A 26,405-nucleotide genomic window follows, 5' to 3' on the forward strand; every position below is an offset into this window, starting at 1 on the left:
ACTAATTTCAGAATGTTTAAGATTTTTGGTAACACTTTGCAAAGAGGTTCCTTTTGTTAACTATATTTAATGCATTAACAAATATTAACTAACAGTTAGCAATGGATTGTTATAGTATTTATTCATCTTTATTAGCATTAATTAATAAAATCCAACTGTTCCATGTGCGTACATATTAGCTCAGTTCCGTTATTAGATAGAACTTTTTGATTTTAATAATGTATTAGTAAATGTTGGAATCAATATTACCTAATATTTTAAATGCTAAAATGCATTTAGTTTATGATATTTTATTAAAAATTAGTTTATGTTAACTAATGCAGTTAACACATGTTAACCAAATAAATCTCATTGTACAGAGTTACTGATTTATTTATTAGTCTGAATGTTCATTTCTTCTGGTTCTCAAAGCAAAACAGTTTCCCTGAAAGGGCAACTAATACAAATGCATATGAAATAAGGTCAGCCATAAAAATTACCATGTACACACTTTTGCATAATCGCTAAAGTTTCAGTACGTCATGAAAGTAGTTTTTAACACCAAACAAGGATAAGCGCTGATGAACGTTGTTAGTAAATCTGGCCATTGTTGTCCTTTTACAAGCTTAAAATCTCTAGTCCACAGTCATTGTCAGTGCATGGAAAACAGTGACCAGTAAACTATTCAATATTCCTCCAGGAGACATCTGTGCAACATCATGAGCTTGAGTAGATGATGACAGGATTCATCCTACACTGAAGTGGCGTTACAGCAGCAGGGCTGTCGTTGGGCATCTCAGTCGACCACCCTGCTGGCGACAATCCTCACAAAGCCCGAAACTAAATCCCCCCTATGATCGCATCTCTGATTGCTGCTCACCTCGCAGCATTTGCCGGTTGCTTTGTTGAGCCATTTAAAGACAGAATATGTCTGTAAACGAGCCTCAGCTCCTCATGACCTCAGTGTTTTGGAGCGTTCTGTGAAACACTGATACGATGCACTTAGAAAACGAAAAAGCTATGAAGACCCGATGCCGCTTGTATGAAAGCTAATGGGCAGAGCACTTAACACAGGGCTTTAAAACAAAGCCAATGAAGACCGTGAAACCGATCCTCACTGCTGGCCACACACACTTTGCCGTTCTCTCATGGGACGGAAGGCCTTTACCCCTCGTTCTCTTCCTCTCTGACCGTTTTTGTCTTCTCTTGTCTTCTGGTGGCTCTGTAGGATCAGGAAACAAGCTACACCATCATCAAGTCAAAGGAGACGGATGTTTTGGTGGATGGCCTTAAACCTTCCTCAGCGTACATCTTTCAAATCAGAGCGCGCACCTCCGCGGGCTACGGAGGCTTCAGCCGCCGCTTTGAGTTTGAAACAAGCCCTTACTGTAAGTGAAACATAATTATTATTATTTTTTTTTTTGTTTCTAAATTGATGAGCCAGTCAAAAAAAGGTAATTGTAAAATAACTTAAAATAAACTAAAATAACTAGATGTTTTCAGATTGCTGGGGTTTTCTCAACTATTGTCTTAAATCTACGACCGCACATCAACTTAATTTTGTTTTAACATGCCACATACAGTAGTGTTGGGTGTGTGTAATATTGAATGTCACATTCTACACTTACAGTAATTCCTCATGAATTTAGCAAGAAAAAAGGTAGTGATTGTGATGAACTCTCAAACCGTGCTCTTCTGTTTCTCTGGTGTCTGTTCCAGCAGTAGCGGCCTCCAGTGATCAGGGTCAGGTGCCCATCATCGCTGTCGCTGTTACTGTGGCCATCCTCCTCATCGCATTGGTCACAGGTTTCCTGATGAGTGGCAGGTAAGAACACGTCATGACAAAATCCTTTTGTTTGAAAGATCCATTCCAGAACAATCCATAACCAACTATTTCACAATTGTTTGCTATAAATGATGTGATTTTTTTTATTATTTTTTATTTTTTAAAAGTCTGCAACAACTAGTCAAACTAATAATGAAAATAATCAACACTGATTATCAGTTAATCACATTTGTGCACTGTGCACGGAAAATCCATTAGTCTGTCATGTGACTTTAAAGTAGTGAATAAGCATTTCTGTGGACAAAACACATCTGGAAAACAGCGGAGCTCACCAGGAACAGCAGGCTGCTACAGGAAAAGTGCATGACCCAAGCTGCTTTATATCAAGCACTTCAAACAAACATATAAGTATTTAGCACGGCTTGCCCATCAGTTGCTTTGACAGATAAGTGTGATGTTTGAAGCATGTGAGACTTAATTTCCTCAGAACATAACTTATGTCTTACAGTTTGATCCTTATTAAGAACATATATTTTTTTTTAAAGTTTGATCCTTATCTGCAAAATTAATAAAATCTATAAGTAGATAGATAAGATAGATAGATAGATAATAGATAGATAGATAGATAAAAATCACAAAAGTGAATCTTAAGTAATAGCTCTAATCATGTACTAAATTTTTGTTACTAAAGTAAAACTGGGGTAAGTTGTCATCAGAAGGAAAATTACTGGAAGATTCTAAAAGCTTCTTACAATATTGGAAGGAGGCCTCATAACTTTTGAACTTTTGCTGATTATAACCTAATAACTTTGGTATTTGCCGAAGACTAACCACATAATTTACAGAATTTTCAAAGTTCACAAAATGAGAAACACAGGAGGGAAAAAAGGGAATTACATAATTGTCTGTATCTGTACATTACATAATTATTAATTATCTGTAATTATAGCTGTTAAAATGCAATGTATATAAGTGTTTAATCAGCTTTATGTATAGCCATGTGAATACATTTAACAAATAAATCAATTTATCTGTCAGTTTTAGCTGTCATGTATTGAGCTAGTTAAAGACCTCCCATATGTATCTACATCTCTGATCACTGGCCTCAGTTCTACAGTAAGGAAAATATGTGCCTGTTCGCTTCTTAATGTAAACAGTGTTGGGAGATTTGTTTGCACTATCACAAAACACAATGGCAGAGAAAGATGAGGAGCCAACAATAATATCCTGTTTCATACATGCTGTCCTATTTAGCATTTCAGGCACAACATTTTAAAATGAGACAGTAATGCATGCTATTGTCCTCGCTGACTAGAGGAAACAAACTAAGACGCGCTTTGTCTATCTATAATAAACAGTCTGCAATTATGCTGGAAGTGCAGTAGGTGCAAAAATAAACATGTGTTCTTGTTTATTTGTGCTTATGAAATGCTAAGTTTATTCGAAATAGATTAAATATTGAATTTGAAATTAAAAGAGTGATTGTCTGGAAAAATCACTTCCTGCTTCCAAGGAATATATACATGAACTTAAGCTGTAAATGTTTGATTTAACGGCAAAACATCTCTATTCTACCTCTGAAGATTATTTATTCATTCATTCATTCATTCATTCGTTTGTTATTTTCAAACATGTAAAGGTTTAACTGAACAGCAAAATATATCAGTTCTATGGCAGGCAATTGAAAAGGGGCATAGTTCATAAGGCCAGGGCAGAGTAGATAGAAGTAGGAGCCCAGAGCAGGAGAAGCCAGGTGGGGAACCAGAGACTAGCCAGGATAGTGACCCATTGTGGAGTTGATGGTGGGAGGAGCCATGGTGGAGATGGCTGACTGATGGAGATTGAGGATGGAGAAGGAGAGCCGCAGAGCTAGGGTGACACCGAAGATCCGGAGTGCCAAGGTGGAGCTGGTGGCTTAGGTGACCGAGGCGGAGGCAAAGACAGGGATCTGGAAAACCATGGCGGAGCCGGAGCAACAGAGGACCAAGGTGGAGCCAGAAGGAGGAAGGAGCCCGGCAGAGCCAGAGGGAGGGAGTGACGAGGTGAAGCCAGTGGATTGGAGTCCCGAGGCAGTGGATGCTCGACAACTAACCAAGGTGGAGCCTGAGGGACAAGGGAAGCCAGTGGAGCTCACCCTCAGTGGTTGGAATGTGGACAGGGCATCCCTCGAAGCCCTTGATCTCCACAAGGACTCCCACGGTCATACACGGTGTTGCCGGCTCACACACCTGGTCAGTCGCGTCGTTGAGCTCAGGTTCCAGGGCAATGTTCCTCTCTGGCCCTTTATTCAGTGCTCGCGCCATGCTCTGGCACGTGCTGTGTGCGGCGGGATGAAGGCTAGCTGGGCTCTGGGTCAGGAGTGGGGCTGGTGAAGTCATCCTCAGTGGGGCAGACAGTGAATGGAGAGCCGTTATTCACCAGCACCCACTCCACAAACACGGTGAAATCCTCTCTGGGACCGTTCCCTGGTAGGCATGCCTTATATCGCTTGCTCAGGCTGGTGTAATAGAAAACACAGAGCAAGCGGTCCGGGAAGTGGGTAAGGCATGGAATATCGAGAAAGTCCCTGGCATAGTCCTCCAGCGAATGGTCCAACTGCTCCAGGCAAAGGAGTTGGATGGCTGGTATATCTATTCCATGAGGAGGAGAAAAACAAAAACAGAAAGAAAAATTGCACACAATAATCTTACTCAAAATTAGGGCCAGTTATTCTGCACAGAATGGTATTTATTATATTTAGTGAAAGTTATTCTACTCTGAAAACAGGCAGGATAACTCAGGAACTGGCAAATGAACTGGGGAGAACTCAGGACTTAACAACACAGGGACTAATGGGATAATTAATGACACAACAGGTGGGAACAATGAACTGATGAAGACACAGGCAAAACTAGGTCACAGCAGAAACTCAGAACACACAGACACGTTTTTTTTTTTTTTTTTTTTTTTTTTATGGAAGTACACAACTTAACATTGTATTTAATCAGAATTCATGGCTATTTTTGTTGTGGAAAAGAAGTACACATTAGCATATTTAGCAAGGCAAGGAAATTACTGGAAGATTTTATGTAGTATGTATATATATATACTTTATATAGGTAAATATAATTGCTTGGTATAATCAGCCATATACTATTTAGGCATCTGGATGTGGTGAAGATGACTTGCTGAAGTTCAAACTGAGGACTATTGACTATTAACTCAGCAAAATTGTCCCTGGGACCGTCCGCTGGAATGTGTGCCTTCGACTGCTCGCTCAGGCTTGTGAAAAAAAAAAAAAAAAAACACAGCGTGAACGATCAGGGTAATGGGACAGGCACGTGAGATGTAAAATCTCAAACCCGTGTGTGGTCTTCCAGCGGATGGTCACCCTACTCCAGGCATAGCAGGGCACCTGCAGGAATGTTCATGGTGACAGAGGAGTGGGAAAAAAGGAAAATATAAATCCAGTATAACAGGCATGGAAACCAACTTAACATATACGGAGAACTGACGAAGACTAAGGGAGAACTGAACCAAACAAAGGGAACTAATGAGATGATTAACAGACAGCAGGTGAACTGAATGACATAATCAGGCAACTCAGGAAAACTAGGTCACAACAGAGAGAACAGAAAACAAGGCATACATGTAACATCAATACAATTAAGCAAAGTTTTTCAAGGGTTTGAATGTCTGTCAGTAAAGAACTAGATAATGCTAACATCAGACAATGTTCGTCTCTCCTCACTCTTCACCCTTGAACCGAGTCACAGCCTTTAATTTGATGCTGTCAAGTCCTCATCGAGATTGACGATTGGCACGAGAGCAAGACCTCAAGCAGACATCAGCTAGCTGAATTCTCACAAGCCACTTGAAAGGCAGTTGAATTGTTTAAGCAAGGGTTAGGATGTCCCTCAAGGGTGCGACGGTTTCAGGCAATTACTCTTAAAGTGTATATCAGTGTATCACGTGGGTCACAGCCTTGACACTTCTGTCACCTTTCATGTCACAGATGGGTTTGAAGCACGCTCTCTCCTGCAGGAAGCAATCAGGGTTGTTAATAGCCACTTTGGCCTTACTAGGTCAAGACGTATTCATGAATGAGCTACAGGGCTCCATCAGAAGGCCATTACAGCAGGCTATCTGGAGAACAAGCTCCTGCTGGACAAGGCTGTTAGTGAAGCTGTCAGAGAACCATCCTCAAAAAAAAAAAAAACATCAAAATTTTGGGTTGAGTCGAGGACATTGGCTGAGAATGTACACAAATTCACACTTTATTATTTTGTCTACATTTTATTTTACCAAAAATACCAGGAATATTATTACATTTACATTACATTTACTTTAGTAATTTAGCAGACACTTTTATCCAAAGCGACTTACAAATGAGGACAACGGAAGCAATCAAATTAAACAAAAGAGCAATGATATGCAAGTGTTATAATACATCTCAGTTAGCTTAATGCAGTACACATAGCAAGTTTTTTTTTTTTTTTTATCTATATATTTTATCATATAATAAATCAAAATAAAACGAAAAAAAAGATAGAATAGGAAAAGAATAGAGCAAGTTAGTGTTAGAGGCTGTTTTTTGCTTTTGTTTATTGTATAATAAATAAAAAAGAAAACAGATAGAATACAAAATATTAGAGAAGCTACTGTTAGTTTCTTTTTTTTAAAGAAAACAACCTGTTAGTACATAAAAAGAGTGCAAGTCTAAAAGGGGCATTTTATTTACTTATTTTTTTAAGAATAGAATAAGAATAGTGTTAGATTTAGAGGGTCAAATAAAGATGGAAGAGATGTGTTTTTAGCTTATTCATGAAGATGGCTAAGGACTCAGCTGCTTGGATTGAGTTGGGCAGGTCATTCCACCAGGAGGGAACATTTAATTTAAAAGTCCATGAAAGTGATTTTGTGCCTTTTTTAGATGGCACAATAAAGCGACGTTCACTTGCAGAATGCAAGCTTCTAGAGGGCGCATAAGTCTGAAATAATGAGTTTAGGTAAAAGGGTGCAGAGCCAGTGGTGGTTTTGTAGGCAAACATCAATGCCTTGAATTTTATGTGAGCAGCTATTGGTAGCCAGTGCAAATTGATAAACAGAGGTGTGACATGCATTCTTTTCGGCTCGTTAAAAATTCATCTTGCTGCCGCATTCTGGATTAATTGTAAAAGTTGGCTAGAACTGGCCAAGAGAGCATTGCAATAGTCCAGCCTGGACAGAACAAGAGCTTCAACAAGGAGTTGTGAAGCATGTTTCGAAAGAAAGGGGCTGATCTTTTTGATGTTGAATAAAGCAAATCTGCAGGACCAGGCAGTTTAAGCTACAGTGGGTACGGAAAGTATTCAGACCCCCTTCAATTTTTCACTCTTTGTTATATTGCAGCCATTTGCTAAAATCATTTAAGTTCATTTTTTTTCCTCATTAATGTACACATAGCACCCCATATTGACAGAAAAACACAGAATTGGTGACATTTTTGCACATTTATTAAAAAAGAAAAATGGAAATATCACATGGTCCTAAGTATTCAGACCCTTTGCTCAGTATTTAGTAGAAGCACCCTTTTGATCTAATACAGCCATGAGTCTTTTTTGGGAAAGATGCAACAAGTTTTTCACACCTAGATTTGGGGATCCTCTGCCATTCCTCCTTCCTCCTTGCTCTCCAGTTCTGTCAGGTTGGATGGTAAACGTTGGTGGACAGCCACAGTGATCTTTGGGTTCTTCTTTACCTCTCTCACCAAAGCTCTTCTCCCCCGATAGCTCAGTTTGGCCGGACGGCCAGCTCTAGCAAGGGTTCTGGTCATCCCAAACGTCTTCCATTTAAGGATTATGGAGGCCACTGTGCTCTTAGGAAACTTAATGCAGCAGGAATTTTTTTGTAACCTTGGCCAGATCTGTGCCTTGCCACAATTCTGTCTCTGAGCTCTTCAGGCATTTCCTTTGACCTCATGATTCTCATTTGCTCTGACATGCACTGTGAGCTGTAAGGTCTTATATAGACAGGTGTGTGGTTTTCCTAATCAAGTCCAATCAGTGTAATCAAACACAGCTGGACTCAAATGTAGAACCATCTCAAGGATGATCAGAAGAAATTGACAGCACTTGAGTTAAATATATGAATGTCACAGCAAAGGGTCTGAATACTTAGGACCATGTGATATTTCAGTTTTTCTTTTTTAATAAATCTGCAAAAATGACAACATTTCTGTGTTTTTCTGTCAATATGGGATGCTGTGTGTACATTAATGAGGAAAAAATGAACTTAAATGATTTTAGCAAATGGCTGCAATATAACAAAGAGTGAAAAATTTAAGGGAGTCTGAATACTTTCCGTACCCACTGTATGTGGCCTGAGAACCTCAACTGATTATCAGTCATAACTCCAAGGTTTCTGGTTGTTTTTGAAGGAGTTATGGTCGATGTTCCTAACTGGATGGTGCAATTGTGATGAAATGATGGGTTTGATGGAACCACAAGCAGTTCTGTCTTGGCAAGGTTGAGTTGAAGGTGATGGTCCTTCATTCAGCAAGAAACTTCTGTTAGACAAGTTGAGATGTGAGCAGCTATCGTCGGATCATCAGGATGGAATGAGAGGTAGAGTTGAGTGTCATCAGCATAGCAGTGATATGAAAAGCCATGTTTCTTAATGACAGAACCTAGTGATGCCATGTAGACAGAGAAGAGAAGTGGTCCAAGAACTGAGCCCTGAGGCACCCCAGTAGTTAGATGTTGCGACTTGGACACCTCACCTCTCCAAGACTGCTTGAAGGACCTATCTGAGAGATAAGACTCAAACCACTGGAGTGTGGTTCCTGTGATGCCCTTTGCCAATAGGGTTGACAGGAGGATCTGGTGGTTAGCTGTGTCAAAAGCAGTGGACAGATCCAGCAAGATAAGTACTGAAGATCTGGAATCCGCTCTTGCCAGTCTTAGAGCTTCAACAACTGAGAGCTAGGCCGTCTCGGATGAATGTTCACTTCTGAAACCAGACTGGTTGCTTTTGAGGAGGTTGTTATGTGTGAGAAAGGCATAGACTTGGTTGAACACAACTCGTTCAAGTGTTTTTGCAATGAAAATAAGAAAGGAAGCTGGTCTGTAGTTTTATAAAAGAGATGGGATCAAGGGTGGGTTTCTTAAATTGTGAGGTTATATGAGCCTGTCTAAATGCTGAGAGAAAAACAACAGTATTATATTATATTATATTATATTATATTATATTATATTATATTATATTATATTATATTATATTATATTATATTATCATTTAAAATGACAGTTTTCTAATTTCATATATTGTGAAAAGTAATGTATTTCTGGAATGCTAAGCTGAATTTCAGCATCATTACTCCGGTCTTCAGTGTGACATGATCTTTCAGAAATCATTCTAATATAATTTGCTGCACAAATAAATAAATAAATAAATAAATAAATAAATAAATAAAAGATAGATAGATAGATAGATAGATAGATAGATAGATAGATAGATAGATAGATAGATAGATAGATAGATAGATAGATCGATAGATAGATCGATATGATCACGTGGTTGTTGAATGTTAAGTCAGTTCACAAAGAATTTTTAACATGTCCCTTGACAAATATAATTAATTTCTTGCAAACAACAACAACAAAATTCTAATAAATAAATAAAAAATATATATCTGGTCCATTAAAAATAAATAAATAAATAAATAAAAAATAGACTAGTGTTTATTTTATGCTTACCATGTTGGTAAGTACAGTAATATGTTGAAATAGTATTACAATTTGAAATAGTTGTTTTCTATTTGAATATGTTTTAAATGCATTTTGTCCCTGTGATGCAAAGCTGAATTTTGAGCAGCACATTTGCTGTGCATTTTAATTAAATAAATGCAGCCTTATAAACAAATAAAGCTTATACTACTCTGAATAGTAGCTTTTCTTCCAGTTAGGATTTTGGTTTCATAGTTTAATATGTCAGATTGAGTGACAGCACAGAGGTCCAATCAAATTCATCAGAAGAAACTGGAGCAAAGGAAGTGGCGGGGCTTCAGGGTTGACATGCTGGTCAGACTCATCAGCTCTGCATGTATATCTCCCCCGAGGCTGCGGCAATACAGCCAAATCCCACGGGACACACACACACACACACACACACACACACACACACACACACACACACACACACACACACACACACACACACACACATATAAGAACAATTGACTACAATATACCCCTAAACAGAGCAGGGTCGGCCTGAAAGGAAAATGGCTTGTTTGGAATTGTACAAAACTGGGCCATAAACTGACATTCATAGTAAGCATCCTGTAAATGCTATTTTATAAACTGTATAGAAAACTTATAATGAAATACTAGTGTACTACATTATATATACTGAAAGCTGCCAAGGAAACAGTAGGCAATATGCATATGCACTATATTTGCCAAGTAATGTACACAATCACATTTATTTTGCATACTAATTACAGTTTTCCTGGCAGCATGCACAGTACAATAATATTTGAAACTATTATTGTTAATTATATTATTAATAATAATTCACACTGTCATTTGTTTAAAAAAGTTTTAATATCAGTGTATCACTGAATATCAAATTTTAGCATCATCGTTTTATCAGTTTTTATCTATATTTTTCAGTTATTTTAGTTTATTATATAATATGTAAGTTTATTAATAAAGTTCATTCATTCATTCATTTTCCATTTTAAATCTGGTTTAAATTGTAATCAAATTAATTATATTACATTCTAATTAATTTCATTACAGCTAGTAACATTTATCATATAACTTTATGACAAAGATTTCAAATCAGTAATAAAATATAAATCATATATTTTAAAATAATAATTAATATTTATGCACTAATAATTGTGCTTTCACTCATCTTGTTTGCAAAATACAAGATAATATACAGTGATCATCAACTGGTAGTCAAATAATTTTACTCTGATGTCTGTTTCTCAGATCTGAAGCGGATATCACCTTGTTTCTGCAGTTCCTTGTGTGTGAATGTCCACTTGCTCATTTCACACATACAAACACTCTACTGGCAGATAAAGCTGTGATGCCTTGGGTTCGCTTAAGACTGCTGTCATACTGAAAGTGTGCGTGTTTGCATAGTCCTCTCTGGAGGATTACTGAGCTGAAAGCAGATAAAACCATTACCATACCGTATTCTCTCTGTTTACTAGCCCTCCTCTCTCTACCAGGCTGTTCAATTAAGGAAATGAGTGCGGGGAAATGGCTTTTAGAGAAAGGCAAACCGTGCTGTATAAAGAGTAACACAGCTCTTCTTTTTCACAGACGTTGTGGCTACAGTAAAGCCAAGCAAGATCCGGACGAGGAGAAGATGCACTTCCACAATGGACACAGTAAGTCTAACTGAAACAGACAGACAGACACGTCTGAGTTCAAGCAGAGTTCAGTGGGCTAGTCTCATCCTATCAGAAGCTTACAAATGACGTCAGGATGGTTGAGCATGAATTATTTTTATTTATTATTATTGCTGTTATATTAAGGGGAGAGAAAATACCCAGGTATTTATCTTTCTTTTCTTTTTTTTCTTTTATGTATTTTATATATAATGCATAAAATATTATTTACATTTTAATTGTATTATACATATATAATACAAAAATATTGCCATGCAAACAGAAAATAAAAAGAGAATATAAATAATTTCCTGCCAAGAATTGGCAAGTATTAATAATAATAATTATTATTATTATTATTCACTGATTAGTGATAGAAGGACTGATGGAAAAATCCCATCGACTAACATTGCAGTTACTGGGACACCCATTTCTAACCCCAAAACCTCACTGGCCCATTAGGCTACAACCACACTAACCACGTACCCAATAATACAGTGACACACAGACATGTGGCATATTATAGTGGATTCTTATTATGTAGTCCTGAAGCAATCCATCAACATGTTGTGCTTGGCGCAGCAGGGAAGAACAAACAGGGTCTCTAGAGATGAAACCTCAAGCAGCATCTCCTGCGCATCCTCTCGCGTTACATCACATAACCCAACCCCAGAGCTGTGAGGGGCCGGGATTCAACATTTCCTCCTCTCTCTCTTCATTACAGTCAAATTCCCAGCGGTCCGCACGTATATCGATCCTCACACCTACGAAGATCCCAACCAGGCCGTCCACGAGTTTGCCAAGGAGATTGATGTGTCCTGTATCACCATCGAGCGGGTTATTGGAGCCGGTGAGTGAGTTATGAGCAACTAAAACAAAACAGGCCTTCGGAACAGAAGTACAATTAGCTTACATGAGAAACATTCACTGCTGAGAAGGAGAATGTGAGACAGTTTGGTTTTCAAATCTCATCTTTAGGACTGACTGTGCAGTGTTTGCATGAGATTAAATGTGGATCACTATATTGGCTTGAGAATCTCCTTCTTCTTTTCCAAATATAATAAATAAATAAAATAAAAATGGTAACATCCTTAATACAAGAGGTTTGGGATAAACATTCAGTTTAAAATCCTGCTCTGAAAGTCTTGCATTATATATATATATATATACAGGTATTCACTGCCAGACTTTATTCATTCAGAAGGAAGCGAGTTCATCCCTCAGTAGATTTGCACTTTGTGGCTTGGCGAGGGAAATCTGCCCGAGCACAATGAGGCATTTCATTGTCTGGCTCTTTGCTGCCGCGGTTCACTGATGGCTCTGCTCGCGGTTGCAGGTGAGTTCGGTGAGGTGTGCAGCGGTTTGCTGCGGCTGCCAGGGAAGAGAGAGATCCCAGTGGCCATTAAAACTCTGAAAGCCGGTTACACCGAGAAGCAGAGGAGGGACTTCCTGGGCGAAGCCAGCATTATGGGCCAGTTCGAGCATCCCAACATCATCCACCTCAAGGGGGTTGTCACCAAGAGTGAGTGCCGGGATGCCTTTGATTATGATTACTTTTGAAAATGATTGCTTCAGTATTATACTGTAAAAAGTGTTAACCAGGAATTGTTCAGATTTCACCCTTCAGTTTAGTTTTGTTGGTGTAACCTTATAGGTTTAGGTTGATTCAGTAATGTTAAATCATGTTTTTGGATTTAAATAAAAGCCGTTAATTAGATGTTACCACATGACACACAGTTTTGTATGTTACCAGTTTAATGTAGACAGTGGCACATAATATTAACCTAACAATGACCTTGAAGCTGAAATCTGTGTGTGATTTATTTCTGTGGTAAACCAGTGATGATTATAACAGAATATATGGAGAATGGATCCCTGGACACCTTTTTGAAGGTACATTTCCTGCTTTTTGGAAGTACAGTAAATAGTCATTCTGTGAATCTCATGGGAATGTCAAGAATAATTGCGCTGGTTGTACTTTATTTTACAGTACATAACTGTACTTACAGTGTACTTACCTAATAAAGTACTGGATAATAAAATGTAACAACATGGGATAGGATTAGGTTTAGGGGTTGGTTCAATGTTAGTAACTAGTTATTACCCAGTTATTGTAATAAAGTGTTGTTATTAAAGTGTTGCTAGTGTGTTTTGTGAACAAGAAAATCCATCCACATTTATTATTATTATTATTATTATTTTATTTTTTTATTGTTTTTTTGTTTGTTTGTTTTTTTGTTTGTTTGGTTTTTTTTTTGTTTTTTGTATATCACATGAAATATAAATGTTTTTGTTACCTTATTTTATGATAAAAAAAGATTTGTATTTAAGTGCCATTGGTGTAGTTCTCTGTAAATGAGAAAATTCATAAACGTTAAATTATATTTTATATGCCGCATTTTATTTTCAAGTTTTTGCATGTTTCATGAAATGCAGATTTGCATTTGTTTCTCAAAAATATTTCTTTATATTTTTCTTTTTTCAATAAAAATACATAAATATAACACTAATGACTAACCCACTACATTTTGCATCTATTTCAAAGTTAATTATAAAATTATATATATATATATATATATATATATATATATATATATATATGTAATATTAATGTAATATATATATATATGTATATATATATATATATATATGTGTGTGTGTGTATATATGTATACAGGTCCTTCTCAAAGTGAAAAAGTTCATTATTTTCCATAATGTAATGATAAAAATTTAACTTTCATATATTTTAGATTCATTGCACACCAACTGAAATATTTCAGGTCTTTTATTGTTTTAATACTGATGATTTTGGCATACAGCTCATGAAAACCCAAAATGCCTATCTCAAAAAATTAGCATATTTCATCCGACCAATAAAAGAAAAGTGTTTTTTTAATACAAAAAAAGTCAGCCTTCAAATAATTATGTTCAGTTATGCACTCAATACTTGGTCGGGAATCCTTTTGCAGAAATGACTGCTTCAATGCGGCGTGGCATGGAGGCAATCAGCCTGTGGCACTGCTGAGGCGTTATGGAGGCCCAGGATGCTTCGATAGCGGCCTTAAGCTCATCCAGAGTGTTGGGTCTAGCGTCTCTCAGCTTTCTCTTCACAATATCGCACAGATTCTCTATGGGGTTCAGGTCAGGAGAGTTGGCAGGCCAATTGAGCACAGTAATACCATGGTCAGTAAACCATTTACCAGTGGTTTTGGCACTGTGAGCAGGTGCCAGGTCGTGCTGAAAAACGAAATCTTTCATCTACATAAAGCTTTTCAGCAGATGGAAGCATGAAGTGCTCAAAAATCTCCTGATAGCTAGCTGCATTGACCCTGCCCTTGATAAAACACAGTGGACCAACACCAGCAGCTGACATGGCACCCCAGACCATCACTGACTGTGGGTACTTGACACTGGACTTCAGGCATTTTGGCATTTCCTTCTCCCCAGTCTTCCTCCAGACTCTGGCACCTTGATTTCCGAATGACATGCAAAATTTGCTTTCATCCGAAAAAAAAAAAGTACTTTGGACCACTGAGCAACAGTCCAGTGCTGCTTCTCTGTAGCCCAGGTCAGGCGCTTCTGCCGCTGTTTCTGGTTCAAAAGCACACGCCTGTGCACGGTGGCTCTGGGTGTTTCTACTCCAGACTCAGTCCACTGCTTCCGCAGGTCCCCCAAGGTCTGGAATCGGTCCTTCTCCACAATCTTCCTCAGGGTCCGGTCACCTCTTCTCGTTGTGCAGCGTTTTTTGCCACACTTTTTCCTTCCCACAGACTTCCCACTGAGGTGCCTTGATACAGCAATCTGGGAAAAGCCTATTCGTTCAGAAATTTCTTTCTGTGTCTTACCCTCTCGCTTGAGGGTGTCAATGATGGCCTTCTGGACAGCAGTCAGGTCGGCAGTCTTACCCATGATTGCGGTTTTGAGTAATGAAACAGGCTGGGAGTTTTTAAAAGCCTCAGGAGTCTTTTGCAGGTGTTTAGAGTTAATTAGTTGATTCAGATGATTAGGTTAATAGCTCGTTTAGAGAACCTTTTCATGATATGGTAATTTTTTGAGATAGGAATTTTGGGTTTTCATGAGCTGTATGCCAAAATCATCAGTATTAAAACAATAAAAGACCTGAAATATTTCAGTTGGTGTGCAATGAATCTAAAATATATGAAAGTTAAATTTTTATCATTACATTATGGAAAATAATGAACTTTTTCACAATATGCTAATTTTTTGAGAAGTATACTAATTTATAATTAACTTTGAAATTATATATTCCTAATTAATTTGGAAATCATTTTAATTCATTAATATATAAACTACCAAACACTTAATACCAGATTTTTGTGTGCACTCCATCATATGCAGACACAAAGTGCTCTTCTCATGTAATGACTCAGTTTGTATAGTTATTCATTCTTTCTGAAGTATAAGCATTCAATTTTATGTATTATGCTTATGTTCATGTATAATATATGTCTTTACTGCTCCAACAGAAGAACGACGGTCAGTTCACTGTCATCCAGTTGGTTGGCATGCTGCGTGGCATTGCTTCTGGCATGCGCTACCTCTCTGAGATGGGCTATGTGCACCGTGACCTGGCTGCCCGCAACATCCTGGTCAACAGCAACCTGGTGTGTAAGGTGTCCGACTTCGGCTTGTCAAGAGTGCTGGAGGACGACCCAGAGGCGGCCTACACAACCCGCGTACGTGCTACAGAGGATAAACGCTGAGTCACGCTAACTACACCTCCCATCTATTAGCTACCTTGCAGCAGGGCTTTGTTTTAAGCCTGTATTCAAACCCAGTGCTACTAGCACCCTGTTGCAATACTGTAGTCTTCCCGCTCTCTGATATTGCATATCATATTAAGCTGGACTTTTCTGTCATAGAGTGCATTAGGGACATTTTACACTACAAAATCATGTGCTGCATCCTCCACAACCTAGAACTATGAATAAACCCTGAACTACGGATGCTTATTTCCACCATAGAATTGTCAGAGTTGTTTATATTTCACACATTCGCAAGTTTGTAAAGTTTGCAACTCTTGAAAAATCCTTAAAAAGTTCTTAAGGTTTTTTTTTTAAGAAGTATTTTCTAAAACAGAATTTGGTGTTATCTGATTGTATGGCAGTTTTTCCCACTTCCAATGAATCTAATGAAAAATACCTCAAAGACTGTGTTTTTGCACAGCCCACAATAATCATAACAAGCATGCATTATTTTCATTGTGAATGGCTTGGCAGGAGTTTAATACTTATTCTAAAATGTTCGTAAGAATGTTACTAAGGTCATTTTTTTTAAGAATTCTCAAGAACTGTCTTAACATGACAAGCTTTGGTGTTGTGTATGGCGTTTTTGCCAAAGACTGAATGGAAATGACCTCAAAGTCCATGTTTTTGCACAGCCTGCAGATTAATGTAATAATCATAAGTCTGAAACTCTTTAAGTTAAAAATTATTATATATAAGTATCTTCTTAAATGTTTTCTTAAGAACATCTTTTTCTTGCCCTGTCTCTAGAAAGAATGAGTCCTGTATGTAAGTGTCGTAAATAGAAGCAAATAGAAAATAGCAGTTAATAAGTATTTTATTTTTAAAAATGTTTTGTGAATCCAGCTCCAGATAGCATGTGCAAATAACACTGTCAGCAGCCATAATTTATTCTTGTTAAATATATTTCCTATATTCTTATATGTTGCTACATCACAGCCAGAATTGCCTCAAAACACGTTAAATTTGGTCAGAGCAAGAAAAAATGTATTCCACAGTGAGAACTAATTATTATTGAGCCCTGAAAATGGAGCTGCCTTGTTCTGAAAGAGGATAATTAGAGGTTTGATGGTGGCTGTCATAATTAGCATAGCATAGTGCTCTTTGTCGTATGTTTCTTGTTTTGGTGTGTCAAAGTAACACTGAGGGAAGCATTTTATGGCTGTGTGAACTGTTGACAAAGTAAATTAAGACATGTCTCCTCAGTGCCGTCAGAGACCAAGAGCACTAACACCGGGACAGTCAATTAGAGATTAGCATGCAGCAGCCATCCACAGACCTAATGCTTCCTGTCACATTTCACAGCCTGACACCATTCTTTCCCAGCGATAATCACCCGTTAAGATGCTCTGACAAGACACGTTTCTGATGTGAGACGATGTGAGATTTCAGCAAGCTGTTTGTCTTGCAGGGAGGAAAAATTCCCATCAGGTGGACGGCTCCAGAGGCCATTGCCTACAGGAAGTTCACCTCAGCCAGTGACGTGTGGAGCTACGGCATTGTGATGTGGGAAGTGATGTCGTACGGAGAGAGACCATACTGGGAAATGAGCAATCAAGACGTAAGTCAAAATGAGCCCAAAATTCTATTAAACTGCAGTTCATATGTGGTCTTATTGGGACTACATAGTGTCTTCATAAGTGAAAATTGTGTTACATTTTTGACATTTAGATGTTTTGTTCAATTTCGTAAAATAAAATAGTTCTAGTCAGTTGTCCACTTGTCTTTTCGAGCAACACACTGCAGTGTTTTGTTACTGAATGAATCAACATTTTTTTTTAATCGAGTGGTGAATGATTCAATGACTCATTCATAAAGACAGTCGCTTGCTTCGTTTCTGAATGAATTGGCCATTTGAACAAATCGAGTGAATAATTCAGTGACTCATTCTTAAAGACAGCCATTTGCTTTGTTTCTGAATGAATCAGCCATTTGAACGAATCAGCTGAATGCATGTCTGAATTACTTGTTTATTAAGACAGTGACTTAGTGCCACCTACTGGTGGTTCTTCTTTAATATTAAATATTGTTTTATTAAAAAAGAAATAATTCCATATTTACATATTTAAATATAATTGCATATTCAATGTTTTTTCTCATTTAACACAATAATTATTTTAAGTGATCTTTTGAGGTGTAATTTCTTAGCCACAATTAAAGCGCAATTATTTTGAATTTAAAATTCAGTCACTTGACACGAATTAGTATTGTAAATATAATAATATGGTATATGCAGTGATGATATAGCATACATTTATGAAACGATTCAGTCTCTGGGCAGCGGTGAAGCTAAAGTGCAGTTTTCCCCTGCAGTCTTTTATCACTACACCACAATAATTGCTTCCCATGGCCATTTTAAGCGCTCACATGCTCTCTTGTATTTGCCTTAGGGGAAATGAGAGCGATAGAATGCTGATGTCTATAAATAGATCAGAAAGTGAGGGTAAAATCTGAGCTGAACTGACATATCGAACACTGTCAGCGGGGGAGATCCATGCAGATTTTGGGGTTGGGTTGGGGCTGAATAAACTCTTTCTCCCACCGCGGTACATCTGCCTGCGGTCCAGTCAAAGGTCACCTGCTCAACAGCAGAATAGGAACACACAGGATGCTGGGGTAATGGATATTTGGGTTGAAAATGGGAGTTTCAGGTTTTGGCCACAATAATTTTACTCTTGGCTTTTCTGCACGGAAAGAGCATCAGCTCTCTGTAGACAGAAATCTGCCGGCGTCATGGAGTTCGGCTCAGGCATAGAGTTTCTTTAAAAGACATTATGTACAGTAGCTTTTACCAGAACCAAACATCATCTATTGTTTCCTTGTCTCTGTCTAAATAAAAACATGATCTCACTGGATAGACACTAATTCATACAGCAAATAATAACATATGAACAGCTTAGAAAAGTGTATACCAGGGATATTAAACTATAAATAAATAAATAATTCCCCTTTTCATAACTGAAATTTAAATAAATAAATTATTTTTAAAGCAAAATATGAATATAAATATTAATAAATTAGTATTCAAGAATTTCTTAATTAAGTAAATATTGTTTTCATAATTCAAGCAAAGTCAACTGTTTTTTTTTTTTTTCACCAAGCCTGCATTTATTTAATACAAAATACAATAAAACAGTAATAATGTGAAATATTATTACAACATAACATTTTTATGTTTTCTACTTGAACATTTAACATTACACTTACATTTAATCATTTAGCAGTCACTTTTATCCAAAGTTACTGAAGTCAGCTGGCCACGCCTTACTACTTAGCAAACTGAAACTGGAAAGTCACGCAATATACACAAAAACAAACGCGACTAGAGCATGCATTTACCACGGTAAACTCAGTAAACAAAACAATGTTTTCTATCAACGACAACCACACTAAAATCTAACGAGAACAGAAAACAAAACACTTACAAACTGCTGTCCTCTTCTGCTGCTCGACTGCTTCTTCTGAACAAACTTTAAAATGAATTCCTCACATTCCTGTGATCAAAGCTAAATTTTTAGCATCATTGCTCCAGTCTTCAGTATCACATGATCAGAAATCATTTTAATATGCTTATTTGATAGTCAGGAAACATTTCTGATTATTATCAGTGTTAAAAACAGTTTAACTGCTCCATATCTTTGTGGAATTTTTTTTTTTTTTTTTTTAGGATTCATTGATAAACAGATGTTCAAAAGAACAGCCTTTGATTAAAAAAGTAATAAATATATATAACAAAAAGTAATAAAAAAACTTATATATGGCAGTTCATGAATTAGTGTATATCCGAATAAACAAAAATATACTCCTAAATGTTAAATACAAATAGCTTTAAATGTTAATGCAGTAAAGACATTACCAATCACAAGCATCTTATTAACTATTATTAAAGCACTGCAGCCTCAGATAAAAAAAAAAAAAAAAAAAAAAAAAACAGTACACGGCAAACAGCCGCCTCTCTGTCTTTTGTTATGTAGATGTGCACGTCATATGCCAGTGTATGAGATGACAAGTATATTTGCAGGCAGAGATGAAACACAAGGCGATGCCTAAGTTTTCCCAGCATATCCCTGAAGGAGGTGCACATAGCAGTCACGGTTTTATCAAGCACAACTGACCTTTTTTCCTCCTTTACAGTTGCCAGTGACGGCTTCATCTGCGCCTCACATCTCATTCTGTGCCCCATCATTAATCTGTTTCAGACACGCTTGGGAAGGGAGAGTTATTTGATGTTTTATTTAGCGGTTTCTTGAGGGTTCCCCCTTTAGATCTCGGCTTCCTCTGCTCAGCTAGATGCTGGTGTGTTTCTCTGGCTCTGTCTGTCTGTCAGTTGGTCTCTTTCTCTGTTTGTGTTTTCCGCGAGGGATTGCTTTCTGAGCTGCTGCTGCTCTTTTTGATGTGGGAGCGAGGGCATTTTAGAGAGAAGATGCTCTTTGTTGATTCGCGACTCTGATTTCTGTTGCCAGTTTTTGAATCGCAGAAAAAGTAAAACTGATCTAATAAACATATCACATTCACCCTGTAAGGCAAACAAGACATCTTGTGTCTTGTATCAGTTGATTTATATATATATATATATATACATATATATATATATATATATATATATATATATATATAATCAACTGATACACTGCAAAAACACATGCTATATACCATTCAAAACATGATTCCTAGGCTCGCCAGTGTTGCAAATATTTAATCGAAAAGGCAGTAAAAACAGTAATATTGTGAAACATTAATTGTGAAATCATAATATGCTGATTTGCTGAAACATTTCTGATTATTATTAATGTTGAAAATTGTTCAGCTGCTTAATATTTCTTTAGCTATTTATTTTTTATGTATATACTTATGTATAAAAAATATATAAATCATTTATAGTATATATATATATATATATATATATATATATATATATATTCTGGTCACTTTTGATCAAATTAATACAAATAGCAGTATTTATTGACTAAATAAATATATATATATATAATATATATATATATATATATATATATATGTGATTGTTTTTTACATGTCTATATTTATATGTAAATAAAGACATGTAAATACATGTACATTTTATATATATATATGTATATATTATGTGTATGTATTTATGTATACATAATAAATATACACAGAACACACACATATATTATGCAAACAAAAACTTGTATTTTTGGATGTGATTAATCGCAATTAATCGTTTGAAAGCATTAGTACTGTTATAATATTAATAATATTAACATTGCATTTAAAAACTATATATAATAGAAAGTTAAAAATAACTTTCAGTAGAAAGTTACTTTACTCTTTACTGATCAATTTAATGTGAATAAAAGTTGTACTTTGCTAAATAAAGACATTTATTAAAAAACAAATCTTATATTTAAATGTTTATAATATAGGCCTATATTTTTAATTATATATTATACATTTTAATATATTATATTCTGTTACAGCAATATTAATATTAATATTATTATAGTACTATATTACTGTGTTTAGTAATAATATTAATAATGCTGTAATGCATTACATAAATACAATAATATAGTAATATATAATAATTTGCTAAATAAAATACTTTTTTAAAAAAAGTAAATTTGACTCCAAACATTTAAATATTTATAATATAGGCTTTTTTTATATTCTTTTTTTACATATCATTATATATACATATAAATACATATACATCTACACACACACACACACACACACACACACACACACACATTATACATTTTATGTTTTGTTCAGTACTGTTACAACATTATTAATATTAATATTAGTGCTAAAATATTAGTGCTATATTTTTAAGGTGTCCCTGTTACAGTGTAATTATACATTAAAAGGCTCATGAAACCCATTTTAACAGAGGTGTTTGTGCTGCACGTCAAAGAAGACAATGTTAGCATCCAGTAATTTTAAATTTTGGAGAAAACTCATTAATTTTAAGCCTTTTTGTGCTATTTACATCTTCCGGGTTTAAAATCTACATCGTGTTGATGTCACAACTTGTGACGTGGCAAAAGGATGATAGTACATCGATGTTGGTGTCTATTTAATTATTCATGAGACTGCGTGTTATTATCCAATGAGAAGATGCTTTGCTTAATTATTCACAACAGCATGTTTTGATTTGCTATGACAGACTCTTCAGACTGTGAGATGACATTGCACACATTAACTGAGCAAAACATTCATGGATCGTAGGAGAGTGTTTGTTTTTGCTTTGTAATAAGAGTTTGGCACAAACGCGATTCATTCACTTAGTAAGCATAACCGTTTTTACAACTTTGTGACACAACCCATCAAAAGGCTTATATACACGCGACAGAATAAGCCTTAAAAAGTTATCAGAGGTGCAACAGCACGTTCATATATATGTTTTTGATGAAGAGTGCAAATGGCTGTGTATTGTGTTTTTAACTCTGTGTCTGAACCCGAAGCTGTCTGTGCTGTCTCCCCTCTTCCCCCTCCACTCCACAGCGCACCATGTCCACTCTTTTTTTGTGTGTTTTTTTAAACTGTGGTGAGAACTAACCAGTGCTGAAACAGGGGGTTTCATGACCCTTTATGTACTGAGTAATATTAATAAACTACACGTACTTACTATATGGTTAGGTTTAGGATTAGAGTTTGGCTTAGGGTTACCTGCATGTAATTATGCACAATTTATTGTTTTTATAATAGTAAGTACATGTAACATATAACAAGGACACTTTAAAATAAAGTCTTATCCTGTTTATTATATTAATATTAATAATGCCGTAATAGTACTCTAAAAAGCATTACATTACGTCTAAACAAGTCTGTTTTGAGGTGGCTGTTCATTTAGAGCGGCTAGTAGAAGGCGAGGTCAGTGTGTGAATTCACCACCTGCAATTCATGAAGCAGAACAATCCGTGTTCGGACACTGAAGGCACATCATATATTTATCGTGGAACATGATGTAAAATGCCTGCAATCTCTTCTGTTGTCTCAGGTGATAAAGGCAGTGGAGGAGAACTACAGGCTGCCAGGCCCCATGGACTGCCCGACCGCCCTTTATCATCTCATGATGGACTGCTGGCAGAAAGACAGGAACAGCCGGCCCAAATTTGAGGAGATTGTCAGCTTACTGGACAAACTCATCCGCAATCCCAGCAGCCTGAAGGGTCTAGTTAACCCATCGAACAGGTAGACTACCAGCCGTTATTGGTTTATTCGAGTTTCATTGTTCTCGTTCTTTACTGTTCCTATCAGAGTGTATACGTTAATTGAGCTGTTATTTACAGCATGTGATTAACATCGACTGTGAGATCACAAATGATGTGACGGCTGTGAAGCATTGATAACCGAGGGTTAACCACCCTGCTACACGGCTGTCACAGGAAATCAAGCTTTAATGACACTGTTGGTGAATATTATGTAATATTTTTTTGTTTTTTGTTGTGTTGTTAAACAGAAGTGACAGTGTGCAAATGACTTCCAATTACTGTGATTATACGTATCGAATACATTTTCCGTCTGTATTCTTACATGTTGGAATCATCCATTATCTGTAATTGTGTTATGCAGTTATGTCCAGGTTTAATATGAAATTGATTTGGAGTCTGGGAATGTTTCAGGAGCTGCGTTATTGCACCATAATTTTCTTTATTTGCCTTGGATGATAATATTAGCAAGTGTGGCCAAGAGATCACTGATTATATTAATATGTATAGTCATAATGCGATTTAATTTTAACATGCATATGAAAGCAGAATTATAAGCTGAGTTTCATACAATTATTTGTTCTGAATATTGTGTGTGTGTGCAAAGTCTGAGTCCCCAGTTAAAATGCTTTTAATTAAATATAACTTTTTTATTGCAAATTCCATTGAAAATAAAGTAATTTGAGTTTAATCATAAAATGTTGTTTATTTCAAGAACTGTGTGAAGAAATCTCAGATTTCCAGTTTGTTATCAAACTTTTGTATCATAACATAGTTAATGCATTATAATAACAGTTATTACAGTATAATAACATAGTTATTACAGTATAATAACAGTTATTATCATATAACATGTTTTTAGGGGAAAACCTGCATCATAATTGTTGGCTATACCTCAGAAGCTTGTTAGATTGTGTATTATTCTTTGAGTCAGCTCAGATCTGTAAACGTTTTTATTATCCAACCTTCACCTAGAACTGTAATGTCAGCTCTATACATCTATTTGTTCACCACTGTACCTGTTTCTCCCGCAGAGTGTCCAATTTATTAGTGGAGCATGGGAGCCCCGAGGGCTGTGTATTCAGATCGGTGGAGGAATGGTTAGAGGCCATAAAAATGGGTCGATACACTGAGCTTTTCATGGAAAGTGGATACACTTCTCTGGAAGTCGTCACTCAAATGACCTTGGAGTAAGTCTTTTGTGGAGGTCATTGAGCCTCTTTGCCTTTCACATACTTGAGAAATGAGTGTATTTAGAGTGTTTTTTTTAGAGTGTTTTGAACCTGGGAAACTTGGAGGCACTTTCTGTTAATTGCTACAGTTTACAATGCTAAAGAGATGCAGAATGATTAACCGTAATTTAGGTGAATTGTTTCCACAATCGAAATGTATCTTTATGTTCTTTCAGAATAGGCTGCACTAATAAAGACATAATTAAGGGTAGAGTTTAACACTAATTGAATTTTTTTATTTGTATTTTGTATATAAAATAAACGAATGGAGACTGGGGAGGGGGACAATCATTTGTGAGAAAAAGACAAACTTTTATCAGGATTATGTCAAATCTTGGTTGGTTGATGATTTTATGTGCTTTTGTCATTTTATTATGTTTTTTATTATTTTTAACATTTGTTTGTTTTTTGTTTGTTTTGTAAACTATGTTTAGCATTTTTTTTTTTTTTTTTTTTTTTTAATTTTTTGTTTAAACCACATGCTGTTTAATTTTGATTAGCTGTTGTAGATTTGTAAATGAACAGCAACAATGTTATTTGTGAAGCAAAATTTTTAAAGATCCATCCTTTTATTTTGTGTAACAAAGGTAGTGGCAAAAGTAGCTTTTACAGACAAAAACAGAATTTAAACAAACTATGTTCACTGTTAGAAGTTCCAATTTAACAAGTCCCTAAAATTTGGTCCAGTCCAAGTAGATAAATCTTTATTTACCTCTGACTCCAGATTTTTTAATCATTATCAGTGATATATAGTATAGCTAAAAAACACTGATTTTTTGTTCTTTTGCAGAGATCTTAGGAGGGTTGGAGTCACTTTGGCCGGCCATCAGAAAAAGATCCTCAACAGTATTCAGGAGATGCGAGTCCAAATGATGAACGCCACTATGCCCATCTGAGATCGGCCTCAGAGGAACCTCCAGCAGTAGCCTAGCACTTTCTACAGACACTTATTTATTGAACGGAACTATTTAATGAAAAAATTGACACTGACGAAAAAAAAAATTGAATAAAATGGTTGGATAGATGGACAAACGGTTACTGTTTCGTTTGTGCAAAGCCTCCAAACTAAAGTGACAGGAGGAACATGACTGAAATGTTGAGTGGTTGTTTGGAAAAGTGTGGCACATCTCCAGGTAGGACTACTGACTTGGGATCAGATGTCTCTGGGCTGAATGTATACCATTTTTCCATGACCTCATTCAACAATATTATTACCTCCGGAAGAGACTGCAGTCGGTTTAAGCTTGGATGTTTTTTTTTTTTTTTTGTTTTTTTTGTTTTTTTTTTCGCCCACAAGTTCACCTGAGGCAAATTCAGACAGTAAGACTGAAGTCACGAGCTGAGGAAATGTATGGCAGTGTTAAACAAAGCAATAGTAGATTCCAAGCTTGATGTTGATTTTACTTCTTTTTTAAATTGTTGCTTCTTTGTTTCAATAAGAGGACAAAGCAATGGACAGGATCGTTTTCCTTTTGCACAATATAATGTCGTGAAGGGAGGAGGAAATGTATTTGTCTTTAAAAATGTGACATGTTTCAAAACCACAAATTTATTTTAGTTCCAAGTTTTGGTGTTTTATGTGTAAATAGTGTACAGTTGCGTAGTTGAAGTGGAGCTCAAATGCATCCATCCATGTTCATGTGAGGTTGATATACTTTAGTGCACAGGTGGGCTAACATACTATGTATATTCAGTCCGGTCAATAAATGTTTATATTGGCGCTCAGTGCTTCTTTAGATAGAAAATGAATCTGTGATCTCTACTGTATTTTGCTACCCATATTATTGCCGTGCTCAGTTTTCACAGCTAGGTGGATATTAAAGTCAACATGAAATCACAATGGACCCTATTTTTCTTTCCTAATTCAGATTTTGGGTTTTATTGTGCACAAATTATAATTGTTTTCTGTAAAAAAAAAAAAAAAAAAAAAAACTTTCTTTTTTGCCTGATGTTAGCTAGGCTGCAAAAATATCTATTTAGGTGACAAGAGCAGATAACAATACATTTGGATACAGTGAAATATGTCTCATTCTAGAAGTAAAATGGGTTGTGAATATAATTTCATGTTGGCTTTAA

The 26,405-nt window shown here is 36.2% G+C and overlaps 1 protein-coding gene across 2 annotated transcripts in view; it reads left to right on the top strand.

Moving 5' to 3' along the window:
* LOC109097569 (ephrin type-A receptor 5-like) overlaps positions 1-26,049 on the top strand; it is a 77,021-nt gene extending 50,972 nt beyond the window's left edge. Inside the window, exons 7-17 of one of the 2 annotated variants that reach the window (XM_042732157.1) lie at positions 1,208-1,367; positions 1,699-1,804; positions 11,065-11,132; positions 11,857-11,982; positions 12,469-12,654; positions 12,964-13,025; positions 15,620-15,829; positions 17,310-17,459; positions 22,887-23,080; positions 24,132-24,287; positions 25,120-26,049. In XM_042732157.1, the coding sequence (XP_042588091.1) occupies positions 1,208-1,367; positions 1,699-1,804; positions 11,065-11,132; positions 11,857-11,982; positions 12,469-12,654; positions 12,964-13,025; positions 15,620-15,829; positions 17,310-17,459; positions 22,887-23,080; positions 24,132-24,287; positions 25,120-25,225 (1,524 nt within the window). In that variant the 3' untranslated portion in view covers positions 25,226-26,049. The remainder of the gene's footprint in view (positions 1-1,207; positions 1,368-1,698; positions 1,805-11,064; positions 11,133-11,856; positions 11,983-12,468; positions 12,655-12,963; positions 13,026-15,619; positions 15,830-17,309; positions 17,460-22,886; positions 23,081-24,131; positions 24,288-25,119) is intronic. The other variant, XM_042732158.1, reaches the window with a different exon arrangement.
* The last annotated feature ends 356 nt before the right edge of the window (positions 26,050-26,405 follow it).

The sequence above is a fragment of the Cyprinus carpio genome, chromosome B10, assembly GCF_018340385.1.
Source record: "Cyprinus carpio isolate SPL01 chromosome B10, ASM1834038v1, whole genome shotgun sequence".
NCBI lineage: Eukaryota > Metazoa > Chordata > Actinopteri > Cypriniformes > Cyprinidae > Cyprinus > Cyprinus carpio.